At 42.2% G+C, this 16,278-nt stretch overlaps 2 protein-coding genes across 4 annotated transcripts in view; one reads left to right on the forward strand and one right to left on the reverse strand.

The window, feature by feature from the left end:
- LOC141103379 (potassium channel subfamily T member 2) overlaps positions 1 to 16,278 on the reverse strand; it is a 2,416,326-nt gene that overhangs the window by 2,360,791 nt on the left and 39,257 nt on the right. The gene's annotated exons all lie outside the window — the stretch shown is intronic.
- LOC141102505 (uncharacterized) lies at positions 11,012 to 14,925 on the forward strand. The gene is made up of 3 exons (XM_073591441.1): positions 11,012 to 11,432; positions 12,690 to 12,848; positions 12,929 to 14,925. The coding sequence occupies exons 1-3, from the start codon at positions 11,105 to 11,107 to the stop codon at positions 13,120 to 13,122; spliced, it is 681 nt and encodes a 226-aa protein (XP_073447542.1). The 5' UTR covers positions 11,012 to 11,104; the 3' UTR covers positions 13,123 to 14,925.

A 16,278-nucleotide genomic window follows, 5' to 3' on the forward strand; every position in this document is an offset into this window, starting at 1 on the left:
ACTCAAATCATATCTGAGACATATTAAATCTCAAATATAGTATACAGGAAAAAGACTGCATGGGAGGTCGTCATATGTCTGGTAAAGCATGTGGTGCCCAAGCAGCTGCTGTTGTGGCCACACTTGATACGCTTCAGACATAGGTTGCAAACAGCAACGGTGCGATCTGCTGCACACGTGTCCAAAAAGACCCACACCAAGGAACTTTTCAAAATCAGCGGGGAGTCAGCAGCGCCCTGCACCTGCGGAGCTCTGCGTTGTGATGTGGTAGGGTGGCTGCCCTTAAGCTGCCTCCTAAAGGACATCCTGCCTCGTTGGAGTTGTGCCTCCTCCTCCTCCTCTTTACTATCAGGCACCCAATTAGAGTCAGGGACCTCATCATCCCGTCCCTCCTCGTCACTGAAGCAAACTTGGCACCATGCTGCAGCTGGGAAACATGACTGCCAGTTTCTTGTCCTTCTTGGGCACTCACTTTCTCTAGGCTCACGTTACTCCCTTCCTCAACCTGGGAATCAACATCGGAGCCTTCAAATTGCTGCGCATCCTCCAGCATGTACCCGACACTGTGGTCGAATAGTTCGGGGGACTCCTCTGTGCATGATGGTGGGGCTACGGAAGGAGTGACTGTGGACAAGGAGCCGGTGGAATAGGCCGCTTTGCCAGCTGCATAGGAAGGAAAACTACTCTGAGCCTGGGTGACAGAGGATGAGGAGGCTGAGGATGGCTTTGTTATCCACTCCACCAACTCTTCTGCATGTTCTGGCTCAATAACACAGCCAGAAGCAGAAAAAAAGGACAAGTGTGCCCCACGGCCACCGTTAGAGGATGCACCATGTCCATGACCAGCACTGTTGACTGTAGACACAGAGCCTGCTTGCCCTGTTTTAGTGGCCTGTGAGCATCTGCCTCTCGCTGGTGGCCTTCTGGACATGATGTATATTTTGTTTTGCAACACCGCACTACACTGTATTGTGTACACCACCAGAAAAGTAGTAACAACTGCACTAAGGCTGCACTGTATTGTGCACCGTGTACACCACCAGAAAAGTAGTAGCAACTGCACCACGGCTGCACTGTATTGTAATTACAATTTTTGATCTAATATTTCACAGCAGCGCCCATTCCTGCGCCCACCAAGAGTATCTGTGAAGGGTTACAGTGTTGTGGCACCACCACCACTACCACCACCACTGCCTAAGGCCCAATTTTTCTGCCCCTGTTTAACAGGGGCATATAATTACAATTTTTGATCTAATATTTCCCAGCAGGGCCCGTTCCTGCGCCCACCAAAAGTATCTGTGAGGGGTTACAGTGTTGTGGCACCCCCACCACCCCACCACCACCTAAGGCCCAATTTTTCTGCCCCTGTTTAACAGGGGCATGTAATTACAATTCTTGATATAATATTTCACAGCAGGGCCCATTCCAGCGCCCAAGAGTAACTTTGAGGACTTGCAGTGTTCTGGTACCACCAACACCTAAGGCACAATTTTCTGCAGAGTGTATAGGGCAGGCCGTATAGTATATACAGGCGGTCCCCTATTTTCAAACATCCGACTTACAAACAACTCCTACTTACAAACAAGGAAGACAACAGGAAGTGAAAGGAAATCTACCCCTAGGTAGGGAAATTCTCTCCTGTAAGAGTTAATATGGGAAAAGGGTGTCTCCACTGATGCTTTATCACCAATCCTTGTTTCCCTAATAATCCAAAATTTTCAAAATTCAATTGCCATTGGGACAGAAAGTGAGGTGAAATCTTCTGAACAGGGGCACAGACAGCAAAACAAATGTTACAGGGGTGATAACCCTTCCCTATATTATCCAAAAAGCTTAAAAATAGATTTTTGGGCTGGAGCTACACTTAAAAAATGTGCCTGTTCCAAATTACAAACAGATTCAACTTAACAACAAACCTACAGTCCCTACCTTGTTTGTAACCCGGGGACACGAGAAAAATGCTTCACTTTACAGGCATACTATAGACACACACCCCCCCCAGCACGATATTTAAAGGAATATTGCACTTTTATTGTTTCACTTTAAGCATTCTTAAAATCACTGCTTCCAAAAAACTGCCATTTTTAAAACTATTTTTGCATTGATACATGTCCCCTGGGGCAGGACCCAGGTCCCCAAACACTTTTTATGACAATAACTTGCATATTAGCCTTTAAAATTAGCACTTTTGATTTTTCACGTTCGAGTCCCACAGACTTTAACGGTGTTCGTGTGTTCGCAAAAATTTTTTGTCTGTTCGCATGTTCTGCCGCGAACCGACTTGGGGGGTGTTCGGCTTAACCCTACTAATACCTACTCATGCTATCCTTAAGCTACTGGGCTGTGCCTTTACAGCATCACTATAGCCTTTAAGATTCAAATCTAGAAAGTGTAAGTCATTTGTATAACTGTTCTGATAAGGAACGGTAAAAGATAGATGTGATTGAATGTCATTAACATAATCTGAAAACCTTATGAGGTCCTCATCAGACCCAGACCAAGTCATTAACAGGTTATCTATGTACCTGTCAAACAATCTGGCTCCTAAAGGGGTTCACATTTCTATAGATGCAGATATCCTCCCACCACACACTATATTTATCCAGATAAAATTAGAATGTTATAATAGCCAGATTGTGTTATATAGATGAGTACAAGCACTCTACATCCAGGGCACACCAATATTAGTTCCCCTGCTGTTCAATGTCTTTAATAAAGCCAAGTAGATGTTTAATATCCTTAATAAAACCTGTAGGTTAAGGTGTGCAGATATTAATCAAGTCATTCCCTCATTACTTCAATCGACAACTATATGCCTGCAGCTATTGTATGCCCTCTGAAGGCATCTTATTTTCCGATATTTAGGTAAATCATGAAAAAATGGAACCTTAGATGACTCTATTTTCTAATATTCAGAAAATCTCTCAGTATCAATACCTTATGCTACCTCTTTCTTAAATCATTTTAAATGTGCACTGTTGATATTCTTTAGAAAGATCTAGCATAAATTGTAAATATTTGGTATTATCTGATAGTTGTTTCTTTGCCTCTTTTTTAAAATCATTATAATCTCACACTGCTATATTGCTTTTCTTGTTTTAATGGCTTCCAATTGGGGTAGCTGCTGTTCTACAATCTGTCGATATCGATCTAAAGTCTGTGTTCTTGCTTAAACGGAAAGACAGAAGGTCCTTATTAATGCTGGGAATGTCATTTTAGTCATTTGCATAAGACTTTTTAGATCAAAATGCATCTTTTATCAAGGAATATCTGTTTTTTACTTTTTTGCAGAGATATTTTTCTGGGAATTTAAAGTGAAGTTCTAAGCTATTTGTTTTAGACAGATGTGCTGACCCAACTTTTTTTTAAGCTAATGTTTGTGGTGTAAGAGGCACATGCACTGTGCACTCCCTTGTAGAGCTAGTGAATACCCGAGAGATAGTTGAACTGACCATTTTAATACTTATTTATTACCATTCAGAGATAAGCCTGCCTTGTTTGAATGTAATTGGTGAGATGTGGTAATCAAACAGATCTGAGTTTGGTTTATAAGCTGTTTGGAAAAATTTAGCAAACCCTATTAAAGTCTATGGGGCGAATCTTGTTATTCAATTGTGGTCATTTTTAGGGTTAATAAGCAAGTTAATGTCACACAAAAAATATGGGAAGCTAGTCATTGCCAGTGGGGACACGTACCAATGCCAACATTTAAAATAAATACTGCACAGTGGATAGAGAGCCTTTTCATACATCTTCAAGTGTGATAATGAAAGTGTAATAATCCTTTGAATTACAGGCTTGGGTCATGCCCTAAAACTGTTGTTACGTAACATAATACCAAATGATATGTAGCCTGTAAAGATTACATTCTCAAATCCCACCCTGTGCAGATAATTTCCTGCTCTGGGACAAAAATCTAAATACCAACAGACTGTCAGTGAGTTTCTGGAGGATGATAACCAGTGGCAGAACTACCGCCCCAGCGACCCACACGGGTGCTATGGGGCCCGAGGCCGAGTGGGGCCCGCTGCCGAGTGGGGCCCACAGCTGAATGGGGCCCGCTGCCGAGTGGGGCAGCAGCCGAGTGGTACCCAGCAAGCTCCTGCACAGAACACCGGCGCCAGCCCCGTCCCAGCAGCGTGACATCACTTACGGCCGGAGGCGCGATGGGATCATCATGGGAGGAGCATCGAGAGCTGCTGCAGCCTGCAACCAAGGAGCCGGCGCTGCAGAGGAGGAACCAAGTGAACCACTGACTTTATTGCAAGTTCAGACAGAGACAGCATTCACATTTCATAAGTAAGCAAGCAGCAGCACTAAGCTAAATTAAGCTGATGCAGTGATGCCATACAGGATGCAGCCATCTGACTGCAGTCTGAAGATTATGAACTGTGACTGTCTGTGATTTTTCTAATATGCAGCATGACGGGGAGGGGGGTAAATGTCCTGCACTGGTCATAGTAACTGATGTATTAATGTCCTGCAGGCTGCACTGGTCAAAGTAACTGCTGTATTAATGTACTGCAACTGGTCACAGTCACTGATGAATGAATTTACTAGTCATGGTCACTGATTAATGATTTTACTGGTGACAGTCACTGATGAATGAATTTACTAGTCACAGTCACTGATGAATGATTTTACTGGTCACGGTCACTGATGAATGAATTTACTAGTCACGGTCACTGATGAATGAATTTACTAGTCACGGTCACTGATGAATGATTTTACTGGTCACGGTCACTGATGAATGATTTTACTAGTCACGGTCACTGATGAATGATTTTGCTGGTCACGGTCACTGATGAATGAATTTACTAGTCACAGTCACTGATGAATGAATTTACTGGTGGTCACAGTCACTGATGAATGAATTTACTATTCATGGTCACTGATGAATGAATTTACTAGTCACGATCACTGATGAATGAATTTACTGGTCACGGTCACTGATTAATGAATTTACTGGTCACGATCACTGATGAATGAATTTACTGGTGGTCACAGTCACTGATTAATTAATTTACTGTTCACAGTCACTGATGTATTAATCTACTGCCACTACTGGTCTTGGTCACTGATGAATTAATGTACTGCCACTGCTGGTCATAATCACTGATGATGAATTAATGTACTGCCACTGCTGGTCATGGTCACTGATAATGAAAGAATGTACTGCCACTGCTGATCATGGTCACTGATGAATGAATGTACTGCTACTGCTGGTCTCGACTGCTGGTCTTGGTCACTAATGAATTAATGTACTGCCACTGCTGGTCATAGTCAATGATGAATTAATTCATGTACTGCCACTGGTCACTAATGCATTAATGGCTGACCACTGGCAGTACATTCATTCATCAGTGATCAGGGGCAGAACGCTTGAGCGCGCCTGTGAAGGGACATCGTTTTCGGCACATGAGGAGGCTCTGGAATCTGGACAGGAGGTAGGAAGGGAGTGGGAGACTGTCATCTGTTTTGCACTGTTTTGCAATTTTTGTGAAGAAAATGTTTGCTATATTTTTTCATTAGGATAATTTTGGCACAAAGAGAGCGGGGGCAATGTCAGGTTCAAGGGTGCAGAATTCTGAGGCTTCTTTAGAGAGATTGAACATCACTTTCTGCCCTGCTGAAAAAAAATTTACAGACGGGAAGTGCCGGGAAATTATTTGAATGGAGCCTGGATTGACGTACAAACCTGAAGTCCTTATCCTTCCCTAATCTAAGCAAAACTTGAAAAAAACTTTTTTGACTTTACTTACACTATAACGTACTGAATATAACCTGTGGATTTTATTGGCAGTGTTTTTGTTTTGTTGTTAACTATGTAATTGAGCAGTAAGGATCTTTCCTTGTACTGTATTTTTCAGTTTCAACCATAATGTCCAGTTACCATCATCAAAGTGGCGTTCACAAGCATAAAAAGAAAAGGGAAGACACCTAAAAAACTGAGAAATTTCCAAAAATCACACATTTTTTTATGTGCCCAATGTTGGTCAGAGCTCTACAGCAGACCATGTTGCAGAAAAAGTTGCTGAGGCAAGCCCAGAAAGCCTCGACCCCACAATTACTGACATGCCAGTACAGGAGCAATTGCTACTTAACCAGTTTCCCCTGAATGAACCAAGTACAAGCCAGGAGTTAGGTGGTGTTACTGAGGACAATATTGAAAAAGACTATCCAGAAACTGGGCCATTTGCAGCAGCCGATGTTCACTTGACTGGTAGTGACATAGCTGTGCTAACTGACATTGCATCTACAAAATATGTCACAGACAGGGCAAACTTTCCAATTACAATTACAGATGTACATGTGAAGAGATTTATAATTACAAATGGTCCTTGCAGACCTACAGGGCCATTTAAGAGAGACAATGGTGAGTAACAGAGGTGTTTTTTCAGTAAAATATTATGAAAAAACAACAAAAACAAACAACAAAAACAGGACTTAAACTACCCATTACCTGGCTCTGTTATTGTCCTAAATTGAATGTTGCATACTGTGAACCATGCTGGTTATTTGGTGACAGTACCTTGTCACCTTGACTATGACTATTAATAACATGGCCTTCCGTGGCCACAGAAAAAAAATAGGAGAAGTCAACAATGGAAACTTTCTGGCAATAATTGAGCTGCTAGCTGAGTATGATACCATATTAAAGCAATTTCTACAGTTACCACAGGGAAAAGTCAAATACCTTAGTCCAAAAATTCAAAATGAAGTCATAGATATTTTGTCAAAGCAAGTTCTGAATGACATTTTGTCTGAAGTGCAAAACGCAGTTTTACTCGTTGATTATAGATACTACTCAGGATATCTCTAAATGTGATCAAATGAGCCAGGTGCTCTGATATGTTACTATTGAAAGAGATCCAAATAAAAGAGTAAAACAAATGAACATACATAAGGCACTTCTTGGATTTAATGCTATTCATGACCAAAGTGCTGCAAGTATAGAAAAAGAAATACTTGCATTTATTGATGATAAAGGAATTTCTCTGGATAAGTGCCCTGGTCAGGGCTATGATGGTGCTGCCACAATGATTGGAATGTATTCTGGTGTGCAGACTCGAATTTTGCAGAGAGAGCAAAATGCACTTTATGTTCATTGTGCAACACACAATCTTAATTTGGTCCTCCAAGATGCTGTGGCAGAGAGGTCTCAAACTTCATAGGTGTGGTTCAACATTTACACAATTTTTTGGGGGACAGTGGAAAGCGGTGGGAGATCTTGTCTTCATTTACCAGTGAATCCTCTGTTACTCTGTTGTGTCCCACACGCTGGTCATCTCGCTATGAGTCGCTGCTTGCCTTGCGTTTTCGTTTTGCAGATGTACTTAAAGCGCTATCAAAAATAAGCCTTGTAGCTACCAAAAAAAGTGAAAGAGAAGAGGCAATGGGGCTGAAAAAAGAGTTCTTCCAATCTATATTTATAATTGTTCTACAAACCAAAATATTCTCAAGCATAAATTCTCTGTCTAAACTCTTCCAGTCAGAGAGCATGGACTTGTCCAAAGCTTCTCATTTAATTAAGACAGCCTTGGATGAGCTATCCAATTTCAGAAGCAGTTTTGGGGAAGCCAGAAATAATGCAGTATTGCTTGCACAAAATTGGAATATTACCCCCAGATTTGAAGCAAAACGAATTTGCACTGTCAGCAAGCATTTTGTTGAATTGTGTGTTGATGAGAGATTAGAGGACCTTGAATGTTTCAAAATCAATGTTTTCTATAGGTGCTTAGACATAATAGTAAACTAGTTGTCAAACAGGTTCCAGGGACTTAATCAAGTTGTTCAGCAGTTTTAAGTAATTCAACCTGCAGTTCTAGCATCCGCATTGGATGATGATTTGTTTAAAGCTGCATCAAATCTGCAACAAAAGTATGAAAAAGACCTCTCATTGACTTTCGCTGGTCAGCTTCTAAGTTTTAGATCAGCACTTAAAGAGGACATTCAGAAATTGTCCTCTGTGAAGAATCTTGCATGTTTGCTCTTAGTTTAGTATCTTTCATCAAATCTGCCAGATGTGTGCATAGCGTTGCTTTTATTCCTAACACTACCTGTGACTGTGGCCTCAGCAAAAAAATCCTTCTCAAAACTAAAACTAATAAAGAATTATCTCAGAAGCACTATGTCTGAGCAAAGGCTTTCTGGGCTTGCTATCCTAAGCATTGAAAATGCTAGAGCAAAATGGCTAGATCTAAACCACATTGTGGACACTTTTGCAGAATTGAATGCATGCAGACGTGTTTTCTCAGATGTGGTGTTTTGTGAGTATACAAGTTGGAAGAGTTTACAAAGTTCATGTTTGGTTTTGTTGCCATAGCCTTTCTTATTTGGGTTAAACCATGAGGTCTATTTATAATCTATTCGCAAAGCCATTCACCCTCTGAAAACGTCAAAACATTTCTTTTTTGCCACTTGACACAAAAAGATACGTTCTTTGTTTTTCGTTTTTTGAGGTCAAGATTATGCAATGCAATATTGTATTTTGACTATTATGCCGCGTACACACGAGCGGACTTTACGGCGGACTTTGCCCGGCGGACTGGATTTCGTCGGACAATTCGATGTGTGTGGGCTCCAGCGGACTTTGTTTTCTCAAAAGTTGGACGGAATTAGATTTGAAACTTGTTTTAAATTTATCCGACGGACTCTTCTTTCTAGCGGACAAACCGATCGTCTGTGTGCTAGTCCGACGAACTCAAACTGACGCATGCTCTGAAGCAATTACAAGACGGAAGCGCTCGGTCTGGTAAAACTAGCCTTCGTCTTGAAGCTAGCACATTCCTCTTCTGTCGTCTTTTAATACAGCCTTTTTTTAGAATCGATAATGCGAGAGGAATGAAGTTGTTTTTCTGCTTTATATTCACACAGAGTTCTCACAAACTTCTTTCTTCATGATTTATCCTCCTGCCATGACTAATATAATATTTTGTAACAGCCAGATCTCCATAACTTTAAAATTTTAAAATAGATTTTTTTTTTTCTTTTACTTGCACAGGATTGGGTACTCTTTGCAAAGTCAAGCTTTTAAATAATTTCTGATGCTCTGGAGCAATTGCACTTGCAGAGGGCAACTGCCCTCTGCAAAGTGCACAGACTATTTGCTTTTCTCAAATCAACCCCATAGTCTTTTCGACCTGTACCTGCCTACTCCCAAACAAAATGGCGTTTTTTAATCAAAAGACATAGGCAAGAATGTAAGGTAAACCAAAATGTATTTATTTTATTCCCACAAAAATTAGGAAGGCAACACTGGACACACTTTTAGAATCTGGGAAGCCTTTCGTCCCCCAGGACACACATCAAGTTTGAGGACAAGAAAATAGGTATCTTGCGACTATAGGGAGCACAGGGAGCACAGTCAGACCGACAGAAACCAGGCAATCACTTTCGACTCTTCTGTGGAGCCTTCCCTCCACGCTTCTCTGCAGCCTTCCCTCCATGCTTCTCTGCAGCCTTCCCTCCACGCTTCTCTGCAGCCTTCCCTCCACGCTTCTCTGCAGCCTTCCTCGGAGGTTGTGCCTCTGGTGGTGTACTTGGGGCAGGAGGAGGAGGAGGAGGAGGAGGAGGATTGGCTTCATCTGCTAGATAGGTTGTAGTAGTAAGCTCCCCTCTCAAGCCCTTCTGGTAAGCCTGGAAAATTAGACCCTCACAGAGGAGGCGTTGGCCCTTTTCCAACTCCAGTAATCTGCTGGCTATATAGGTGCCATACGCCTCCTCTGCATTGGGTGGTTTGCTCAGGATCCGGCTTGCTTCCCGTATGAGGTCTAGGGATTCCTGCTCTGTTGGTGTCATTCTACTGGGCCTTTTGTGGAGAATGCGGAGGGGAGGCACCTGACACTCTGTGCGGCTTCTACTTGGCCCAGCCACAGCCTCCTCCTCTCTCCCACTGGGCAAGGCCTCCTCCTCTCTCCCACTGGGCAAGGCCTCCTCCTCTCTCCCACTGGGCAAGGCCTCCTCCTGGCTGAGGTCATCCTGTGTAAAAAAAGGGACATAGTTGTAATTTTCTGTTATGCAATCACACACAATTTTTAGCTCCTAACTTTCAAATATAATTACACAAAATAGTAAAGGCTATCTATTTGACCACACCATTATTTCAGATGATCAACAAGATCTGAGGTTACGTATATATTTGGCCACTACTGTCTAGTGATGTATCTACATATTACTCTTTGTGCAGAAGTGATTTTTTAGGAAGCACTTTCAAAATTAACACCTTAACATCATTAATAACATTTACACAATCCCCAAATCTAAAAAAAAAAGTATACCTGGCTGAAGCTGGGCGCATCCACTTCATCAATGGTGAAAAGGCCCAGTTCATCCTGGGACTCCTCAGCTGGGGTGGAGGTGGATGGAAGGCTGGAGGGAAGAGTGGATGGAAGGCTGGAGGGAAGAGTGGAGGGAAGGCTGGAGGGAAGGGTGGGGGGAAGGGTGGAAAGTGATTGCCTGGCTTCGGTCTGCTCATCCAGGAATCGCAGTTTGTGGTAATACCACAACTTGGGTACATATACTTGGTCAGCTGCTGCCCCGGATCTGAGCGACTCCTGGATTTTTCTGTGTTCCCGCTTATACATGTTACGCAAGATACCTATTTTCCTGTCCACAAACTTGAGGTCTGCCTGGGGGAGTCGAGTCTTCACAAACTCTAAAAGTGTGCCCAGTGTTGCCTTCCTAACATCCCGATTATAATATAGGGGGTGTTTGACCTCCCACAGGTTTTTCTTGTCCTCATAGAGCTCAATAAAATGGCACAAAAATTCTTCCTCTTTAAAGGGATTCATTTTTTCTGGAAGACAAGACACAAGATCAAAACTTAAATGTCAGGCCCAAATCTCAGGATTAGTTTGTGTTGTAATCTAGGGGACACACACACACACACACACACACACACACACACACACACACTCTTTAATCTTACCTTCGTTTGTGACGGTCGCTACTTCCGCACGGACATACGTAGGCCATCATAATAGCTTGATATACACTGCGCATGTGTCATGCTCCGCCTGCGTCGCCCGCCCCTGACGTTCGTAAGTACGATTTGGCCCCGCCCCTTCACTCTTCGTTGCGCAGTGGGAGTAGATAGCAAAAGATGGCGGAGCGATTAAGTGAAAGTAGCGCGGAGGAAAGCCCGGAGCCCCAAACATCCACATCCCGGAGGAGATATAAGGCCACCAACATGTCTTTTGAAGAGATGGTGGAGATGGTGTCCATATTGAGAAGGGAGGACTACGATGGCAAAAAAGGACCGTACACACGACCCAATCTGAGAAAGGACAAAATAATGTCCTCAATTGTCACCGCTCTTGAAGGGAAATTTGGGACAAAACGTTCGAAAGAACAATTGCGGAAGCGGTGGTCTGACATAAAAAGTCGGGAGCCAGACCAATATTGGCGAATAAAGAAGCTGCTTAAAAAAAGTAAGTACTTGTGTTTTACTATTGAGATACAGAACTTGCATGCTGATCCTTATTTTTGGCGGTTTTTCTGCATCGTTCGTAAATACCGTTCTTTGGAATAGATATGATACTTTATAAAGTGACGTTATTTTTTCGCCAAATACGATGGGACAGTGTTGGACATACATTTATGGCTTGATAATTTGTCGAATTCCCACAATGAGTTGATGTGGTGTAGATGTGTTTGAAAATATAATGCTTCCTCAAAAATGATTCAGTGTAATGTAGGGACAGGACACAGCAGCTGTTTCCACATCTGGACTCACGAGCACTATAGTTAGTGGGAATGATTTAGCAGTCCCACTATTGTTCTTCGATTTTATTTATTTTTAAATTTACTTTTAATTTTATTCCGTACGTTTTTTGGCTCTGCGTAACTTCTGCATACTTTCAGCTATTAAAACCATTCAACTATTAAAATGTTCGTCTCTTTTAGCTGATGTGTGGTCTTTTTCAACTTTTTTACTACCATTTATACGTTTTTAAATATTAAGGTTTTTTTCACTTGTTTAAACATTGAATTCAATGGGAGCATGCTTGAAATCCTTAAATTCTTCTTCCGCTCCCAAAAGTTTCAGCTCCTTCATACTTTCACCTAGAGACACCAAACAAACTTTACAATTTTCAATAAATATTCAGCTATCTGGCTATATCCTTTCAGTTTGATATTTTTGTAATTTTTGGATAAAAATCTTTTTGTTTAGAGGTCATTTCGTGAAATTTTAGACATTAATCAGAGTGTACTGTGTGTGTTTTGTTGCCATGGTTACCAAAGCTTCTGTTATACACAGGGGGGGAGGTGGCTGGAGCATCTCAGCTCTGATTACAGAGCCCGGGGGGAGGGGACAGACACACCATGTACTGATTTATAATCGAGGAATATGATGGGGCAGTTTTGATGGCGGTCATTTTAGCAATTTAGCTATTCAGCATTCCCACGCATTTTGCGCAGGAAATGCATTTTCTAGTGTACTATGTGACCATCACTAAATTTTTGAGGGGTAATACACATAGGAGATCATTGAGGTGTCAGCATCTGTGAAACTTGCCCGAAAATAAGCATTCTTTATAATTGTTGTTCATAGGTAATGTTCATCCTGTCAACAACATTTATTATGATGCAAAATTGGCAAAAAATCTTAACCAACGTTTTACTTTATTTATTAAAACCAAAAAGATCAGTGTGTTTTAACTATACCTTTTTTTCAAATCTCATAGGGGAGAAAAGACTCAGACAACAGTCCAAGGATCTCAGGACCCCCCCAAGTCACCAGCCTGAGGCCGAACCTACCCCAAGCCCCAGCCCAAGACCACGCCCACCCGACGACCTTGAGGAAGGAGAGGTGGAGGAAGTGTGCGAGGTTTCAAGCCCACCAAGTGAGTGACTGACACCCCAGCTTGAGTTACTGTATTTTGGCGTGCATATTGTAAACCTTGTTTTTATTCACTCGTTTTAGGTGAGTTTCTGGTTGTGGAAGGCCAAGCGGCAGAGCACTTCACCACAGACAGTGCGCAAAGATTAATTGGCCAGATTATGCTGTGGAATGGCCACATAGATCAAATGCGTGAACAAATTCACAGCATGAAACTTCGCCTGGACTCCATGCAACAGGAAATGAAGAACATGATTGATGTTTTGGGCCGAATATAATCACGTTTGGCCTAAAAACATCAATCATGTTCTTCATTTCCTTGGGAAGTTTTTTTGTTATTAAAAATTTTTTTACAATTTTGGGGGTATAACCAAATTTACTATGTGTGATGCACACGGTGTGTCATCATGTGCTATCTTCCATCATGGGTTATCAATGTACTTGTTTTGTGTTTGCAAACCCTTCATCCTGAAAAATCTTTGGTGGTGAGAGGAACCAAAAATGGGATTGCACACACAAAACACGTACATTGCTCTCCCATGATAGGAGATAGCACATGTTGACTTGACCCTTTAGTAAAGCTCAATTTTGAGCATCTTATAAATGACAAATTTCTGCAAGGGTGACATTACATGCACCGTTCTAGAAATATTGAACTTTGTAAGTTCATTTATTGTAAGTTTTGTTTCTAAAAACACTGTTGTGTATGTAAATCTTGTTAGATAAAGTTCTATAAATTTGTGAAAAAATGGCTTGAATAATTTAGTAAAAGATAATTTTTTTACACAACGTAAAATATTTTTGAAAAAAAAAAAAGAACAAAAAAAAATAAAAAATATGGTAAAAAATGCACCTTTCAATGTGCACCAAGTAAAATTTTTTACCCTATACAATGTGTGTGGCTGTTTCTTGAAGTCAAAATTTGGGGTTTGTTTTTGTGGGCCTGATTAACTAAAGCTAAATGCACTTGACACTACTACAAGTGCACTAGGAGACAGACATAACTTAAAGGTAAACAACAATAAAAACAAGATATTTAGATAAACCAATTTTCTTTTTTATTTTTTAAACAAACTTACAGCTGTTGCTGAATAGCAATGGCCCCCCGACCATTAAAATAATTCACATAACGGTCACGCACTTGACGTGCGGTTCGGGGGGCCAAGCCAATACGGCCAATTTCTAGGCCTGTGAAAGTGCTAGCCTCTTCCAGTCTGGCCTCAGGCCCAACAGAGGATAGATATGTAGCTGAATGTCTCCTTAAAAAGTTATGTAAAATGCAGCAAGCAAGGATGACGTGGTTGATTTTATAGTCCGCCAAATTAATAGCCGTAAGGAAGATACGGAACCGGCTGGCCAGAATACCAAAGGCATTCTCCACAACCCTTCTTGCTCTGGCCAGCCGATAATTAAATACCCTCCTCTCAGGGGTGAGTGTCCTTTGGGGGAACGGCCTCATCAAGTTCTCACAGAGAGCAAATGCTTCATCAGCAATAAAAACTGAGGGGAGTCCATCCACATTATCGTCATCAGGTGGCAATTCCAGGCCACCGGTCTGGAGACGATGGCACAGCTCGGTCTGTGCAAAGACTCCTCCGTCAGACATCCGGCCGTTCTTACCCACATCCACAAACATAAACTCCAAATGTGCCGAGACCACCGCCATCAAAACTACACTATGGAACCCCTTGTAGTTAAAGAAATAAGACCCCGAATGCGGTGGTGGCACAATCCGGACGTGCTTCCCGTCAATCGCCCCTACACAGTTGGGAAAGTCCCAACGCTCAGCGAACTGGGAGGCCACAGTCTGCCATTCCTGTGGACTTGAAGGAAACTGTGGAGTGCAAAAAAAAATAAGATAAGGACTTTAATAAAAAAATTGTATATCAGATTACACCAAAACATTAGTAAACAACAGCAGTCAAATATTATGAATATGTGTGTTTGTAATTGAAATGTGGAAAAACATAAGGCACACTTATAAGATTACTCACCCCCTATGATGGCCCATTGATACATTTGAATGTGGGGGGAGGGGTTCTAATTAGGTTAACAAACACACCTGACTGGCTCAAACATTTGTGGGGTGGGGGAGGGGTTCTAATTAGGTTAACAAACACACCTGACTGGCTCAAACATTTGTGGGGTGGGGGTTCTAATTAGGTTAACAAACACACCTGACTGGCTCAAACATTTGTGGGGTGGGGGAGGGGTTCTAATTAGGTTAACAAACACACCTGACTGGCTCAAACATTTGTGGGGTGGGGGTTCTAATTAGGTTAACAAACACACCTGACTGGCTCAAACATTTGTGGGGTGGGGGAGGGGTTCTAATTAGGTTAACAAACACACCTGACTGGCTCAAACATTTGTGGGGTGGGGGAGGGGCAAACAAGACAATGGAGCAGACAATATACATTGTTCAATGGACTATAGGCTAGAGAAAAAAATGGACCCAGCATTGCATGGTGGGGAGGTTAATGAAAGAAATTATGCATGTAGGGCAATAAATTATTAAAATAGGCATGCACGAAGATAAAGGGGACATTCACAGCAGATTGAAAGCATGGCAATTAGGTAAAGAGGACAGTTCTACAATACATCTAAAAACAGTTAATACATATCATGTAATGTTAAAGGATAAAACTTACCTTCATATATTCCTTCTGCAGGACCTGAATAATAGCAGAACAGGTCTCTGGGATTATGATCCCCAGAGCCTGGGGGGAGATGCCTGTCGAGAACTTTAAGTCCTGAAGACTTCTCCCTGTCGCCAAGTAACGTAACGTGGCAACTAGCCTCTGCTCCGCACTGATGGCTTGCCTCATGCAGGTATCCTGCCTGCTGATATAGGGGGTCAGCATAGCCAGCAGACGCTCAAAGACGGGGTCCGTCATCCTGAGAAAATTCCTGAAATCCTCAGGATTATTCTCACGGAGCTCACGGAGCAAAGGCATATGAGAGAACTGGTCACGCTGGCGCAACCAATTCTTGGTCCATGAACTCCTCCTCACCCTGTTCATGGACTGGACTCGGGTCAAAGTATTAACCCCAACACCAAGTCCCCACACAGCACGAACTCGAGAACGAGAACGTCCACTCGACATGGCTTCAAAACGGTCGGCTGCTCAAACAAACAAACTTATAACAAACGCACTGAAGAACAGCAAGGCCTATGAAGAACGACCTGAAAATCAGGAACGAGCGGACCAGAACGGCCTGCAAGGCAGGTTACGAACTGACCAACACGCACTGAAAAGCAGATACAAACCTCACAAGCACAAACTGAACCGCAGAAAACGAACGAAATAAGCTGAAGTGTGAAAAGCGCGAATCGTCTCTAACCAAACTTCTACTAACACGAGATAAACACGAGATTAGCAGAAGGAGCCCAAAGGGTGCCGGAGTGGGGCTTGGACTTCCTTTTTCTAGTC

Source organism: Aquarana catesbeiana, linkage group LG07 (genome assembly GCF_042186555.1).
Source record: "Aquarana catesbeiana isolate 2022-GZ linkage group LG07, ASM4218655v1, whole genome shotgun sequence".
Lineage (NCBI taxonomy): Eukaryota > Metazoa > Chordata > Amphibia > Anura > Ranidae > Aquarana > Aquarana catesbeiana.